The 16929-nt window shown below is 38.3% G+C and overlaps 2 protein-coding genes across 3 annotated transcripts; one reads left to right on the plus strand and one right to left on the minus strand.

Moving 5' to 3' along the window:
- Positions 1-108: 108 nt before the first annotated feature.
- VPS29 (VPS29 retromer complex component) lies at positions 109-7627 on the plus strand. The gene is made up of 4 exons (XM_079943172.1): positions 109-171; positions 4481-4672; positions 6435-6670; positions 6923-7627. Exons 1-4 carry the CDS (start codon positions 169-171, stop codon positions 7038-7040), a joined length of 549 nt encoding a protein of 182 aa, XP_079799298.1. The 5' UTR covers positions 109-168; the 3' UTR covers positions 7041-7627.
- Positions 7628-8371: 744 nt separating this feature from the next.
- Positions 8372-16354, minus strand: FAM216A (family with sequence similarity 216 member A). 2 transcript variants are annotated; one of them, XM_079943205.1, is made up of 7 exons: positions 16182-16354; positions 14780-14814; positions 12648-12769; positions 11288-11417; positions 11023-11206; positions 10383-10465; positions 8372-9033 (listed from the first exon to the last, which is right to left on the minus strand). In XM_079943205.1, the coding sequence occupies exons 1-7, from the start codon at positions 16271-16273 to the stop codon at positions 8915-8917; spliced, it is 765 nt and encodes a 254-aa protein (XP_079799331.1). In that variant the 5' UTR covers positions 16274-16354; the 3' UTR covers positions 8372-8914. The 2 variants fall into 2 exon arrangements, with proteins under 2 accessions (XP_079799331.1, XP_079799330.1); XM_079943204.1 differs by having other exon boundaries at positions 14774-14814.
- Between the last annotated feature and the right edge of the window lie 575 nt (positions 16355-16929).

Raw genomic sequence — 16929 nt, forward strand, 5'->3', positions numbered from 1 at the left:
AGAACAACTTCGCTTTACGGCGGCGAAGAGCCTAAGCGGGCCTCCGTAGAGCTGTCTCTCGCCGACTTCTCTTCTCATTGGTTGTGAGCGAGGTGGGCGGGTTGTCGAGGCGTCTGAGGAAGAGAGGGCGGCGGCGGTTGTGGTGACTGAGCGGAGCCCAGTGACAGGATGGTGAGGGCGGCAGCTGCGGCGACAGAGGCCTGCCTCTCGGTTGGGGTGCTGCGTCGTTGGGAGACGCTGGGAGTCTCTGGGCGAGGGCTTAAACGATCCCGGAGGCCGTGGCGGGCGCGGCCGGGGCCCGGGCCTGGGGAAAGACAAGGGAGGAAAGAGCGGCCACCTCTGGGTGCGGCCAGCCCTGGCCTCGCAGCCCAGCCCCAGGAGCCACAGGACGTCCAAGGGGGGAAAGGGTCCCTTTCAGCTGCTGCTTCTGTCACGAGCCCCTCACGCCCGAGCCGGGGAAGGCCTTTGGGCCTGTGCCTCGAGCGTCCCAGAGAAAGGAGCACGGGAACTCCGCTGCTTCCAGACGTTTCCTTGCTCCTTTCGCGCAAAAAGCCCCTCCCGCTAGTAGGTAACCCACCGGTTACCACCCCCATGTGGCGAAAGCTGGCTTCTCGGAGGCAAAACGGGAAGAAGCAAACTACCATTTAGTTTGCTGTCTAGAGAAAGTGGATAAGAGCTGTCCCCTTCGCCCCTGAAATACCGTGCAGCTGCCATTGAAATGTGGCAGTGGGCCCTGAAAAGGACTGGATTTAGCTTTTAGGGTTGCTGGAACTACTTCCTCAGGCTGCTGCGACCCTTTAGAGCAGGATTCCTTAATGGTTTTCGAACTCCTTGAAATGGTTTGAAATACGTTTTGGAACGTTTTTCTGGTGAAAGGGTCATTGTTGGCAGCAAGGAGTAGTTTGGGAAGCTTTACCTCATTCGTCCATCAGATTGACCCAGATCATCCCCTCACCCCCAGGAGGTCGGTACCCCAAGGCCTGCCTACGTGAAAACTCGGGAACTGCTGCCAGAGAGGGCTAATAGCGGTAATCAGATTTTCAAAGTGCCCTTGACCCCCTACAAAGTGAAGAACGGTTTTAAAAGGATTTCTCATGATCTTGGTATTTGTGTTGCTGAAAAGAGACTTCTCTCTCTGATGAACATCTATTGCATTTTTAAGATGATCGTGATTCTATGACCAGCAGCCTTTAAGGTGCCTTATAGACGTGACAGCCAAAGATTCATGGTCTCTGGTTCTTTAGCTTCTTTATGTATGTTAGAGACTTTAATCCCACTTTTGATTTTTGCTTCTAAACAGACTCCAGATTAGAGTAGTCCAGTTTACAGTAATTTTGAGACAGTTATCCCTGGGAGAAGATGAAATTACCTGACATGATTTCTATATTAATGTTTCTGAAGTTTTTTTGAGAGGTGAACACTTTTTCATGGTAGTTGTACTGAAATATCACTTTTCATGTGAAATAGAACTGGGCAAAATTTAGAGTTAGTCAATTCTTTTACAATTAAAAGCATTTTATTTGGCAAAAGAGACCAGAAATGTTCAATATACAGTAGTATCCAGAGTCTATGGGCAGCAAATTCAAGTGTGGGGAAAGTCCAGATTTAGCTGGAGGAAGGTGTCTGCTTTTATCATCCAGTACATCCAATACTTGATAATGTATTCACAGTGCTGTGTTAGATCTTCTGTACAAAATGACCTAGCTGCAGCATAATTTTCCAACTACTAGAATTTTAAACATAGGAGGATTAAAATCAATATACTTGAAGAATAATTAGTCCTAAAGGATCCAGAAAATGTTAGCTTTCATTTAAGCTATTGCTGATGAATTTTCCAAATAAAATTCTAAACAGAACAGGAAACAAAACGGATGGGAGTCAAAGTGGCGAATGAGATTAGGAAAAGTCGAAAAAATTTTAAGTGTGTGTGTGTGAGAGAGAGAGATATCTAATAGTACAGCAAATGGTTCTTTTGGTAATGTTTTGAGCAAAGCTGATTTTTAACATTTTCTTTCATAACACTCAGAAATCATTAACAGTTGTTTGCATATTCATTCGATGAGTTTTTTGTTCTTTTTTTGGTTTGTTTCTTTTCGTTGCTTTCTTTTAACATTGGTCATGTTTCACCCTTTTTTTTTCATTCCCCTGTCTGCAATCAACTTCTTCATTCCACTAAGGCTGGGCACAGAGTAAGTTTCTTCTCTTAGCTCCTACTAACAATGGTGGTTGGGTGCTGTTACTGGGATTTCACCCTTTTATGTCTATCAAATAGGAAGTAACCAAATTCCTATGCTTTGATTAGGTTGGTTCTTTATTTGAATTTAACAAGACTGCCATTTCCAGGATCTTTTGCTGTCTTAAAAGACTCTGTAATCTATGTCTAACCTGAACTGTCCAAAGTGTGGAATTTGGGCAAAGACACTGCTCAAAGTATGGTATTTGTTATGTGACACTATTCCCCCTATAACTTAAAAAGCTGCAGGAAATCAAAGTCCTAGTAAGGATCCTTACTAATTTGAAATAGTTTCTGTGTGGCCATTCATAGTTATATCTTTAGACTGCTAATAGTCTAGGTACACTTGGGCATAATCCTCAGTACATTATAGAATTTAGCTCATAGATCATTATAGAGTATCATGTCTTACTAATGTTCGTTCTACCACATTCAGATTGAACAGCTCATTCATTATTAGGCTCAAACATTTTCAACCTGTTATAGACATATACCCTTAATTTATGAGTTTGAGGTTCTTTTTTTTTTAATATAGAAATCTATTTTTTTACCTTTTTCTCAAATGCCAGCTTCCCACATTAACTATGTACTTCAATTCATATCTGAAGGGATCCCCCTCTAAAGATGAAGATTGTTCTATCTCCAGGTACTTTTGTATTGATTATCACTGAGGGTGGAAATTATGTGGTGGTTTTTAGTTTCATAGATGTTTTGTCCACTAAGATTTGGATTGAAACAATATGTCATTGAGCAAATACCAGCTGAAACTACTCTTTGTAAAGAAGCTTATTTAATCATTTCTTTTAAAGTGAGCTAGTTTTGTAACCTTGTGTTACCTCAGTTACTTTATATCCTGATAACATTTCCTTTCCTTTGTAATCATTTTGATATTTGTTGCAAGATGAATCAAGCTTATTGTGGTAATAATTTTAATTTTACACATTTTGGTTTTGATTAATTTCAACTTACAAAGTCTGTAGTGGCCAAACTTTGCTGTTTATCCTGTTTTAGATATTTAATGTTTGGTAATATTAAAGAATAGTAATGCGTTCTTTAGAACCAGTTAAAGGGCATGTACATTTATGGATGGGATATCTGTGTGGGAAAGCATCCTGTCATAGAATGAAGGTGCTTATACTGTCTGCAGCCATACCACCCTGAACGCGCCAGATCTCGTCTGAAGGTGCTTATACCAATGGACATGGAGAAATTGATTCTCTTGTCCTTTGGAGGGCGAATACTATTTTTTTTGTTTGTTTGTTTTGTTTTGTTTTGTTTTGTTTTTTGCGAATACTATTTTTAAATGATCTTTTTGACATTATTGTGTTAAGTGGTGTATATATGTCAAATCTTGAAATTTTAAAATTAAAAATCTGCAGGATTGAGGTTTTTTAATTCTTTTATATTTATATGCAGAATTTGGTTTTGTCGTCTGAGATTGTTCCAACTCTAAACCACCTCCTGCTGAATTCATCACTTATTTAGCTGATCTCTCTCTTTTTTTAATGCTCTAATGCACATGAAAGATTGATATGTTATTTTAAGTTTGGGAACTAAACTGAGGATACATAGACAATTTGATCTAAACAAAAATATGACAGTCAGGATGTCTAATGATGAAGGAAAGAGAAGATAACAAAATTATAGTTCAGAAGCACATGTTTGCCCTATTGAAACTCTTTGCAACATAGGCTGTTTTTATTCCTCTGCAATGTATAGTTAATATTTTAAGTAACAAATATTGTAAATTTTGGCTACTGTTCCTCCAAATAGTTGTCAGTCTAGTAAATTATAGAGTTAACTTTTTTTCCTCTATAATTTTAACCATTCTTTTTATTAACATCCCTGGAATCAATATATGATGTTTTACATTAAAACTGCAGAAATATGAATTACCATATCAAATTCCATAGGGCCTGGTAGTATATTTTTCATTTTTCAATTTTTTTTGAGTGTAATTTATAGGTCTCTGAATGAATCGCTTTAGAAAGCTTGATTTTATTCTTGATAAATAGAATGATTACCTGTATTGTGTGCACGCCTATTTATGACCCAAATAAACGAAGATTGATTTAGAATCATATGTGTGTTTAAGTGGTCATGATAGGAACTATGTGAGTAACTTCTGCTCTTTTGGGTTTTGGAATCTCTGATTAGTTTAATTTAAAAGAGGACTTATGGGAGGAGAATATCTTGTTTTGAAATCATGTTTAACATTACACCTTTTCTCACCTTGACACTTTAAAGTTGGTGTTGGTATTAGGAGACCTGCACATCCCACACCGGTGCAACAGTTTGCCAGCTAAATTCAAAAAACTGCTGGTGCCAGGAAAGATTCAGCACATTCTCTGCACTGGAAACCTTTGCACCAAAGAGAGTTATGACTATCTCAAGACTCTGGCTGGTGATGTTCATATTGTGAGAGGAGACTTCGATGAGGTGATGTACTTCCCTTTCCCTTCCCAAATATTCCCTTTCCTTTTTTTTTCCTGTTGTGTTGATTATATATTAATTAAATATTTCCTTTTCTTGATTTTTATATATAAGGTTTATTTTTGAGACCAGAGTTTCTCAACTGTTAAGGTTTGTTTTGCTTTTTTTTTTTTTTTTTAGTTTTCCAATGTAAAATTATTACACATACCCCTCCCTTACAGTTTGAAAATCACTGATTTTAGACTACTTAATAAACATATTACATACTTGTTCTAATTAAATTGATATGGTTTTGTCAATATTTTTTGTAGTACTATCATTTAGTTTAAAAAGTTTTTGTCAGGAACTTACCCCGCCACCACCTCTGCTACCCTGTTCCAAGCTACTTATCACTTTACTGTGTTCCAGCTTCCTGACTCTATCCTTGCTCCCTCCACAGTTTATTCTCCACGTAGCAACCAGAGTGATCCTTTTTAGGTGAAGATTACATCACTTCTCTGCTGAAAACCCTGCCATGGCTCCCTATCTCAAAGGTTAACTATAAACAGGCATGAGGGAGTTTTGAGAAGGGGATAGACTTTTCTATATCTTACTGTGGCAGTGCTTACACAACTGTATGCATTTGTCAAAACTCCTTGAATTGTATACCAAAAAGGGTAATTTTCCTGTACGTAAATTTTACCTCAATAAACCTAACTTTAAAGGAAAAATAAGGAGTTCTGGAGTTCCAACTTTGCCCATTAATTAATAATGAGATTTTAGGCAAGTTACATCCTCTTTCTTAGTTCCCTACTATGTAAATATGATTGGAATAGATGATTTTTAAGACCCATGACAGTGCTAACATTGTATGACATAGCTTAATAAACCTGATTCTAGTATGAAAATTTTATTTTTTATTCCTAGGAATATAAGCTTTTTCATAAACTATTTAAATTCATTGGTGCTTTTTTTTTTTGGTTTTAAGTTTGAATAAACTAGAGGTGGCATGAAAGTGAAAAGTGGGGTGGGGGGATGAGAAGGGAAGGGGCAGACATCTTGTCAATAATTCGAGTATATGTTTGCCATTTGTTAAAAATATATTAGGGGTTCTGTTTATGATATGCTAAAGATAGTTTCAGTAGCAAGAATTAAATTTTTTGCTTGACCTTGGAGCCATACTACCAGGATTTGGATCTTGGCTCACACACTTAATAACGTGTGCTCCTAGGCAAGTTATTTTAACCTCTCTGTGCCTCAGTTTCCTCATCCATAAAATGGGAGTCATAATAGAATCTACCTCTTAGGATTGTTTGTAATTATTACATAGGTTGATATTTATAAACTTCTTAGAATAGTGCCTGGTTCATACTAAGTGCTACATAAGTTTAACTATCATTATTATTTTAAGCCATCTATGTAACTATTAAAACCTGGGATATAATTTGAACATATCCTAGCTTACAGGTCATATTCCTTGGATTCTTAGATAAAGGAAACATAAATTTGGGGGAATTATCCTTTACAGAAAGCCGAAAAGAACTCATTCTATAAAAAAAAAACTCAACAAAGGGATTGCATGATAAGTTCCAGTGTACCTAAAGTAAATTATGTTTTGAGCACCGTTGCAGCCTTAGAGATTGAGAAGAAATCAAATATTTAACAAATATGTTGGTTGTGGAGCACTGTAGTAAAACACCCATATGAGATTGAATATTTAAGAAGGTTATTTTTTAAACCTCTATGTCTCTAAAATATTTGTTTTTCTTATGTCTATTTCATATTTTAGAATCTGAATTATCCAGAACAGAAAGTTGTAACTGTTGGGCAGTTCAAAATTGGTTTGATCCATGGACATCAAGTTATTCCATGGGGAGATATGGCCAGCTTAGCCCTGTTGCAGAGGCAGTTTGATGTGGATATTCTTATTTCAGGACACACACATAAATTTGAAGCATTTGAGCATGAAAATAAATTCTACATTAATCCAGGTTCTGCCACTGGAGCATATAATGCCTTGGAAACGTAAGTAGTATGCAATTTGGGAATTTGGGGGTTTCATAAAGTTAATAATTGTACAAGTGACATTTCATAAAAGAGAAATGTGATTATTTAAATAATTATAGCCTTTTTGGCAATCTTCTATTGGTGATTATTCTTTTTAATATGTCTAACAACCAGATTTCTCCTTGAATCCAAATTGTCATCCTAAATTGAAATTTATAGTGCTACTGCTTTTTAGTACAAAACACTGACATTATTTATATTTTCTTCCAGAAACATTATTCCTTCATTTGTGTTGATGGATATCCAAGCTTCTACAGTTGTCACTTATGTGTATCAGCTAATTGGAGACGACGTGAAAGTAGAACGAATTGAATACAAAAAATCTTAAAGCGAAGCGTGTCCTGATGATATTTCTGTTGGGCTTTTTTTTTTTTCCATTCCGCTGTTCAACTCAAGTAATTAAATGTTTAAGAGCCACAAAATTGTATCACTTTTATAATATTTTGCAGTAAAATGTAATCTCGTCTTCTGTTAATACAATGTTCTAAGCTTCTTGTAAACTATAAGATTATATTTAGTTTAAGTATATGATTTCTATGAAAAAACATCCACCACACAGTAAATGGTCACATGTTAAGAAAAATTTATCCTTGTAAATATCTTCATAGTTGATATTTGGAACTTTACTACCAAAGTAGTGCATGAGGAGAAAGAATCTAGATTTTCTTGTATACATTCTTCTCTTCTCCAGTAATAAACAGTTACCTTTCATTTATACTTTCTTGATAAACTGTGTTTTAATTTTTAAAACTTATGAAAATAAGAGGCCAAATGAAACTGCAGACAAGTGTTACAGTGATAAGGTAGATGAGATGACCTTTCAGAGCTCTTTCTTAAAACGTTCTAGGTCATAATGTTGGACTCAGATTTTATTAACTAAATAGAATACCATATTGACATAGTAAATCATCAGTGATTCTTCAGACTGTTGCTTTTAAGTGCCCTATTCTTTACGTTTTAACAAAAAAATTTTTTTAAACACTACTGTGTAATTTGAAAAGATACGTGCACTCCAGTGTTCATAGCAACATTATTTACAATTGCCAAGATATGAAAACAACCTAAGGGTCCATCAGCAGAAGAGTGGATAAAGACGATGTGGTGTGTATGTGTGTGTGTGTATGTACACACGTACATACACATTGTAATATTAGTCATAAAAAAGTGAAATTTTGCCATTTGCAACAATATGGATGGACTTGGAGGGTATTATGCTAAGTGAAATAAGTCAGATAGAGCAAGACAAATTACTGTATGATATCACTTATATGTGGAATCTAAAAAATAAACTAGTGAATATAACGAAAAGGAAACACAGATGTAGAGAACAAACTAGTGGTTACCAGTGGGGAGAGGGAACTGGGGAGAGGCAAGATAGGGTAGAGGATCAAGAGGTACAAACTATTATGTATAAATAAATAAGCTACAAGGATATATTATACATCACAAAGAATATAGCCAATGTTTTACAATAACTATAAATGGAGTATAGCCTTTAAAAATTGTGAATCACTATGTTGTACACCTGCAACTTACATAATATTGTATATCAACTATACCTCAAAAAGTTAAATTTAAAAAAATAAAAATTTAAAACACTAATGTTCTAAAACATTTAGAAGGCAAGCACACTAGAGCAAAAATGTAATGTGAACAATGCTTTCATTAATACAACTATTCCCAACTTAAATCTAGTTTAAGAGTCCAAGTGTTTGGCAATTTTCATAAAATAAGGCAAATTGATATTTCCATTTTTAACTTGTGTTCAAGCAGATAATATTTATTGAGCAAGCCAGGATGTTACCTCTATCAAATGCTATTCTATATCAGGATATTCAGAGTTTTCCTCAGCCTGATTTGGAAAATATTTCCAGGATATTCTAATGTTGCTATTTTAGGACTTACTGTAAACAGAGAATTATACAATGTATTTTTCAGATTTAAAGAAGAAGAATTCAGTTTTAGGTGACAAGAATTTTAATTGTACCTAGCTAGGACTACACGCATATATTTCACACAAATTTTATTACACAAAATATTCGTACATGGAACTACATCAAACCATTTACATGGTAGTAAAAGTTTCTGAACAAACTAAAATTACTTAATGACTTAGTGGTGAATAACAATACTGAATGTAGAGAGGACACGATTCACAATCCCTTCCCCCCACCTTTGGCACATCACCAATACTCAAGATTGTCAAGTTAGCATCAGATGTTCTCCGTGTTCTTCAATTGACATTGATTGCATACACTTATTTAGCAAATCATCTTCCTTTTTTTCTTCATTCATGTATGATTCAGAATCATTTGTGGAAACTGAAGGAAAAAATAAGAGTTTATAATGTCTGTTTTGGAAATAAAGTATTTCATCCTGAAAATTGAGATTTGTATACAAGAACAACCTTCAAAATGACCTACTTTTTTAATAAGCCTTTGGCAAAAACAAATTGCAATTTTCAAAATTTGATTATCTCCCCCTCCCCCTAAATCTCTTATTTTTTAAAATAAGATGCCCAGTACTGTATTCTAGCCAAGTTATTGTATAGCAAATTCTCTGTTACTAAGTCCTATTTTCCCATTGCTTTTCAAAATCTTTTGACTGGGGGAAGTTATAGCTTCAGTATTCTCTGTTTTCCTTAAGTTCCTTCTCATTTCTCTTGGGGGACCATGGGGACTTTTCCTCTATCTGTGGTTTCCTCCAGCTGTTCTTTTTGGAACCAGACTTACCTTCTCCCCTGCCATTTCCCTCATTTCTTGGATAGGCATGGTATGGTACTTACAGCAGAGCTGAGTGGTGCTATCATACAGCAGTAGGATATGGGTTCAGAAGGCCTAAGTTCCCTGTTTCCTACCAACTTCCCTACTCACTGTGGTAGTAACTAGGAAATTATTTAACTTCCACTTAATCCTTTCCACTTTATCAATTCTGAGGAATATTTCTGAGCATTCAGTCTTTCTCTTGCCTTTTTCATTTTGTGATATTCTGTAGTTGTGGTAGAAGGATCCTTTATGCTGATCCTTCCCAAATGTGGATTTGTCTGAGTTGCTCTGTAAAATTTTGATAATAATAATTGGTTTGTTTCCACTGGTTTGAATATTAAACAAAATGGTATAGGTGATATAGCCCTTTGTTAACTATTTGATTCTATACAAAATATTGCTGTCTGGGGACTTCCCTGGTGGTCCATAGGTTACGATTCTGTGCTTCCACTGCAGGGGCAATGAGTTCGATCCCTGATCGGGGAAATAAGATCCTGCATGCAGGAGTCCCTGAGCAGTGTGTTCTTTTAAATGAAAGCAGAAATCGATTTCATGTTTAGTTTTTGTTTGTTTTTTTTCCGGTACGCGGGCCTCTCACTGTTGTGGCCTCTCTCGTTGCGGAGCACAGGCTCCGGACGCGCATGGCTCACGGGCCTAGCCGCTCCGCGGCATGTGGGATCTTACCGGACCGGGGCATGAACCCATGTCCCCTGCATCGGCAGGCGGACTCTCAACCACTGCGCCACCAGGGAAGCCCTCATGTTTAGTTTTGTTTGGAGCAATATAAGCAAGTCACATTCTAAATTTTTTTAATGTCTTCTCTAATAGAAATGGAACTATATTGGGTTTAATATTTTTTAGCATGACATCTTTAAAAATGCATATATTAAGAATTCCACATTTACCTGATTGCATGAACAGTCTGCCTGGTTTTCTAAAAATCTTCAGTGACTTACATCTTGTTTTAGATGCATATCCAGTTTTTAAACTGTAAGAAAGAGAAGCATCTTAATTGGAACCAGCACAGTGAACAGCTGCCAAATGCATGTGGAAGACCATATATGTTCTTTTTATTAAGCTGCCGGCATCACCAAAGAGACCCTTTCAGACCCTGAATTCTCCCGTGACATACTAACCCTGAGATGCAAAGCTAACGATTGTAGCGCAGGTTGAATAATCAGGCATCTTAATCTCTTTTTTCCTTTTTCCTTTTTTGTTTATAGTATTCCCCTGTGCATAAGCCACCATATGCTTCTCCTTTTGAAAGTGTTTGTATTATTTTAAATTTGAGTGGGAATCATTTAAAAGGGCAGTCTTCCATATCTTTAGCTGATCGAAATTTTTACAATTCCACAAAGTTCTAAAAACAGTAACATATCCCAGGCAGCTCAGTAAAGAGACTATAAGATAGCATTCTTTTGTGCTTTTTGTCCAACCTATTCTGAATTTAATAAAGTGAACATATTAGGGAACACAAGATTTAATGTCATTTAGCTCAAATAAAATTGAGGGGTACATTTTTCTCTTAAAGAGTAGGAAACAAACCTTTCTTTGTTTCTCACTGGTCGCCAAAGGGAATGCTGTATGATCATCTCAGGTGCAGATGCAGCTGCAATGTTAGAAGGCCCCGAGTCCTCTCTCTCCAGCTGGTGTCGCCATGTAGTGCAGGGGTAATGCTGCTTCTGTGAGTAACGAGAACTGAGGTGGCTCCTGTGATGAGTGAGGACACCTGTCGCACAAATCACCTCTGTTAGAACACCCTCTTGTTTCTTGTGAGAACTAGTGAGAAACTACCTGGAGGTGCACCTGCCTGGTTTTTGTGAGCTGTGCTGGGTCACATGCATGTACTGCCTCTTCATTAACGTCCTCAGATAGTTTGCATTATAGATCTTAGCAATGCTGCACAGGTAACGCTTCTGGCCTAAGGTGAGGTCTGGATGCTAGAAGACAAAACAAGATTTATAGGCTGCATTGTAGAACAGAGGTTGGCAATATTCCATATCTGAAAGGATAGAATGTTCATTTGGCCAAAAAATTAAGAGAGAAAGAAATGGCCATTTAAATAGTACAAGTGACTCTGTTTGCCATTTCCACTCAAGTGATTCAGATGCCCACTGGGTTTGAGAAACACTGCCCTAGAAGAATAAGGAAAGTGTGAATCTGCTGTCTGTCAATGAGTCTTAGTTCCCATGTGCCTCTCAGTGAGTGTAGGCATCTTGCCTTCTGAATATGATGTTTGAGGTGGTACCTCAAAAGTGGTACCTAAAAGAAACACAATTACTCTAGTCTTAGAAACAGTCTTTTCTAGCACCAGAAGAATAACTCTCGGTGTTGGACAGACTGAGGGTAGTCTGTTGGTCTCTTATATAGGTAATTTTTTTTTTTTTGGCCGTGCCTAGTGGCATGTGGGATATTAGTTCCTGACCTGGGATCAAACCTGTGCCCCCTGCAGTGGAAGTATGGCGTCTTAATCACTGGACCACCAGGGAAGTCCCAGTCATATAAGTAATTTTGACTAAGATTTTCACTGTACTAGCTGATTTTAGAAGTTAACGCTCACCTAAAATGCAAGACTCCACTATATATGCATGTGTATATACATACAAACACAAGATTTATTGAACTGAATAGATAATAAATACAGAGAAAATATTAAATGTTGGTCAGAAATAACTTATCAGTTTGCACAGATCTTTAGTAACCCTAATTTATATTGCTCTAGAGAGGGTACTTCTGCCAGCTATGATCTTTAATGGGTAATACGGGTCAACAGTTATGAAGTGTTTATTGCCATTTTCTTTACTTACTTGCTTTTAATTTTGTGGTCCTTGAGCAAAATCTTTATGAGGTTGGGTTTCTGTCTCTAGAGGGGAACTTTCCTCAAGCATCTTTGTGCTTGGCACTGAGCTTCCTGAGTAAAGGTACATTAGATCCAAAGTATCATAAAACCCTGAAAGAACTCTTATGATAGGGAATCTATAATGATAAAATCCTTGCATTCACTCATGAGTTTACCCAGCAGATATTTATGGACTCCTAGACAATGTGCTGAGTGTACTTGTCTTCTACAGTGCCTTACCCTCTAACTAGCTTATCTTCAATAAAAAGTTCAGCTCTGAATACAAAGACTATCGGTATTTAAATAAAGTATTGGTATTTGGTTAGCATACCTTTAGAAAGGATGTCTCTGTCATTGACTTAGGGATGTGAATTGTTTGAACTTGAGGCGTTTTCCATAACTCTTGCAGCATGGCTATGTGTGAGTTCATTTTGTGTCCATCTTTGAATCTATCTGTAGGCAAGGACATTATTATGTGAATTTCATAAGCAAAGATAAGTTTAACAAATTAATTATTAAGATCCATCTATTTACATGTGTCATTGATTATCCTGGAATACCAGTATGAGTCAGACTGTTAAATCTGAAGAGACATTATGATATGCCATTTGGTTTTAGAGCACACAAAAATCTAAGATATTTATAAATATTTACTATATATAATGATATATAATCATTACATATGGACAAAATTATTTTGAACTCAGCTGAGATGCAAAATGTTGACAGTAACTTATTTCTTTAGTTTATTGTATGTCAGACCATACTAAACAGGAATATACATGCAGGATTTGTGCTTTAAAGATTTTCAAAAATATTTTATCATTCATTTGCCTTCAGTATATAGTTTCGAAATTCTATTCTGCATTAGACTCAAGATAGAATAACACACATTTTATCCCTTTAATGAGGCAGTGTTAAAATGAAGAGCTTTAGGGACTTCCCTGTTGGCGCAGTGGTTAAGAATCCACCTGCCAATGCAGGGGACACGGGTTCAATCCTTGGTCCGGCATGATTCCACATGCCGTGGAGCAGCTAAGCCCATGCGCCACAACTACTGAGCCTGCGCGCCTAGAGCCTGTGCTCCGCAACAAGAGAAGCCATAGCAGTGAGAAGCCCACGCATAGCAGGAAAGAGTAACCCCCACTCGCTGCAACTAGAGAAAGCCCGCGCGCAGCAACAAAGACCCAACACAGCCATAAATTAATTAATTAATAATAATTTAGGGCTTCCCTGGTGGCGCAGTGGTTGAGAGGCCGCCTGCCAATGCAGGGGACGCGGGTCCGTGCCCTGGTCCGGGAAAATCCCACATGCCGCGCAGCGGCTGGGCCCGTGAGCCATGGCCGCTGAGCCTGCGCGTCCGGAGCCTGTGCTCCGCAACGGGAGAGGCCCCAACAGTGAGAGGCCCGCGTACCGCAAAAAAAAAATAATAATAATAATAATTTTTTAAAAAGAGAAACTGCCATCAAGGGGGTTTCATCTTCTAAAAAATATAAAAAATAAAACAATAATAATAATAGTTAAACGCAACAAACAACCCAATTGAAAATTGGCAAAGGGCTTGAATAGACTTTGGATGTCTCCAAAGAAGATATACAAATGGCTAATATACACATGAAAAGATGCTCACTACCACTAATGATTAGGGAAATGCAAATAAAAATCACAGTGAGATATCACTTAATACCCATAAGGATGACTATCATCAAAAAAACAGAAAACAAGTGTTAGCTGGGATATGGAGAAATTGGAGCCCTGCGCACTGCTGGTGGGAATATATTGAATAAAATGATGCAGCTGCTGTGGAAACAGTATGGCGGTTCCTCAAAAAAAGCAAACAGAATTGCTATATGATTCAGCAATTCCATTTTAAAACAACCACATGTATATAAAATAAATAGTGATATATATGTATATACACGCAGATATGTGTGTGTTTTTCCTAGGTAACTGTTAGGACTATAAATTTTCCAAGGAAAAGCAAAGTGAATTCAGGTTTATATATCACTGAATTGAAATTGCTCCCCTCAAAAAATTAGTGAGAGGTCTTGGGGGCCTGTCTTAACCTCTTACCTCCAGCAGCTCTATCCTTTACTTCAAGTGAGAGGAAAATAGCAGCATTGAGAAATATTTTATGTTCTTTGAAGTTGAACAATTTAGAATTTTCTCCTTCAACCTGTGTATAAACCCCAGGTTGCGTTCTGTCCTTTTCAACCAACATCGGTTATAAACACAGTTCTTTTCAGATTCATTGCAATTTTGAAGTACTCTTTTGATGTGAGATATCTTAACAGGAGACAAAGAACCTGCTGGATTGTTGTTTGAAAATCTTAAAGAGTTTACCAAGGATGCTAATGAAGACTTTTTAAAATTCCATTGTGTGAGTAGTTATAGCAAAACTGGCTTCTCTGAGCCATATTACTGATACATATTATCTGCTTTATATGCTCTACTCACCAATACCTTTGGAATTCTGGTAATAAGAATATCCAGCTGATCTGTTTAAAAAAAAAAGGGATGTAAATAATATGTAATAATTGACAGCTTTATAAGCATTAAAGAAAGTATTTTAAATGAAAAAAGGACAGTATTGCAGATGCTTTTTACTTTTCATGTTTCCATCAGATAATAATGTCTTGCAAATCTTCTCCTGTAATTCTGGTTATATTCTAATGACTCCAGGCTTCTTCAAAGTGGGTTATCTGAGATTTTTACCATTCTGTAAAGGAATTACTGTAAGCCAGATTTGGCTTTACTTTTATAGCCACCTAATCTAATTCCTACACCGAGCTCAATAAAGTTGTTTGGGCTTCTGTGCTATTCATGATATTTTCTTCCTTTATTTTTAATAAAGTAATTTATTGTATTTAATTTAAGGTGAACTGGAACTGATAAGTTAGTCTGGAATGTTGCTAATTTTGTACAAGTTCATTTTTTCTTTTCTCAAATTGACAAACACTCCCCTTTTCCTCTTCCTGCAATTTATTCAATGACCAAGAATTCATTGATCCCCTGAGATACTGGGATCCAGAACTTTGCCAAGCACTGTGACAAACAGAAAAGAAACACACAACCCCATCCTATCTTTAGAAATCCTAAATCCACAAATACATTTATTTTTTTAAAAAAACATGGCCATGGGTGCAGCAGGAGCCATGACGGTGGGCTTCAGAGGAACACCGGGCAATTCTCACTTTTAGGGAATAACTCATGCAAGGGATAAGGAGGTACTGCCCACAGCAGTAACTTCAGCAACTAATTGTCTTCAGCATCCAGGAAATAATAGTAAAAACCTGCTCAAAATGAAATGGATTTATGAAAAAGGAACTACTGAGTGAAGAAAATGTTAAAATCAAGGTGTCTCTAAGATTCAGAGTCATCTGTCTCATTACAGATTATGAATCCCAATTTGACATAAAGGTGGCTAATGTCACACACAGGGAAATGATTTGACTTGTAAGCGCTTCTTTGAACCTCTGTTCCCTTGGTGCCCCCCAACCCCCCAACCCCACCCCGCCAACCCCTTTTTTGTAGAAGTACGTTGACCAGACCGCAAAATTGCCAGCAGATTTCGTAGCGCCCCCTGGGGCAGAAGAGGCACCCAGGCGACTGTCGCAGTCACCGCGTTTAGTCAGTCATTGCACCAACCCTCTTCCTAAGCTTCCCTCTGAAGCCCTTCCCCTAAACTGAGTCGGCTTCCATATTTCCCATCGCGGCCACAACAAAGGTTCTCTCTTCCTCTCACTTCAGTACATTGGGGACCAGTCTACTGGAGCAGCCTGCTCCTACCCACTCCTCTACCCGGGGATCACGACCCGGGGCTGATCGCCATCTTCCCAAACCCCTCAGGGCCCCGCAGCCTCACCCGCCGCCGCCACCCTCGGCCCTGGCCCCTGTGGGCGGCTCTGTGGAAGAACTGCACTCCGTCCACTCGGACACTGGACCCTGGCCGGGCATCTCCTCCCGTGTGCCCTGACCGCGAGCTATGTGCGGGAGAAGCTTTCCCCTTTCCCCTCCCCTGTCAGCACGCGTGCGTCAAGCAGGGCAATACTGGGGGTGAAGAGGCAGACGCCGGATTCCAGCCCCCTCCGATGAAGTCCGGACACTGCCCGAACAGCTTCGGGAGAGCGGGGAGGGCAGATCCACGATCCTGGAGTTAAGTTGGGGGAGGGGCGGGAGTCCTTTAGTTGATTGAGCGTTTGTACGTTTGCATCTTTTTGTGGAAGGGATGCGTCACGGAAAGGAAGTATACCTTCCCTCTAAAACGAAAGGTGCCTTCCACCTCAGTATCCAGATCCTCTGCAAATTTGTAAATCTCGAGGGTCACCATATAGGTCAAACATCAGTACGCAAATAAAGGACCAAGGCACGCGGCTGAGGGATGCAGAGTGTTACGGTTGTCCGTTATCACCAGGGCAACCAGACCTCGCCAGAATCCCAACCTTCTTTTTCAGCCAACTACTTCTGCGCACGCGCAAACCCTCCTCGGGCTTTTCGCAAAACGCGTTTCACATGGGATTTGGCCTTCCGGACACCCCGTAGTCAGAGGCGCGGCAGAACTGAAGACGCAAAAGGAATTTGGACTGCGATTGGTTTGTAGTCGTGTTCCGGGA

The sequence above is a fragment of the Stenella coeruleoalba genome, assembly GCF_951394435.1.
Source record: "Stenella coeruleoalba genome assembly, chromosome: 14".
In the NCBI taxonomy this organism is placed as follows: Eukaryota; Metazoa; Chordata; class Mammalia; order Artiodactyla; family Delphinidae; genus Stenella; species Stenella coeruleoalba.

Bases quoted from the DNA above. Each gene is read 5' to 3' on its own strand.
- VPS29 (XM_079943172.1), top strand. The intron at 4,673-6,434 runs GTGATGTACTTC...TTCATATTTTAG, and splicing joins TGAGAGGAGACTTCGATGAG to AATCTGAATTATCCAGAACA. The intron at 6,671-6,922 runs GTAAGTAGTATG...ATTTTCTTCCAG, and splicing joins GCATATAATGCCTTGGAAAC to AAACATTATTCCTTCATTTG.
- FAM216A (XM_079943204.1), bottom strand. From the start codon at position 16,273: ATGCCCGGCCAGGGTCCAGTGTCCGAGTGGACGGAGTGCAGTTCTTCC. The intron at 14,815-16,181 runs GTGAGGCTGCGG...TTTTTTAAACAG, and splicing joins GCCGAGGGTGGCGGCGGCGG to ATCAGCTGGATATTCTTATT. The intron at 9,034-10,382 runs GTAAATGTGGAA...TTTTTCCTTCAG, and splicing joins CAGACTGTTCATGCAATCAG to TTTCCACAAATGATTCTGAA.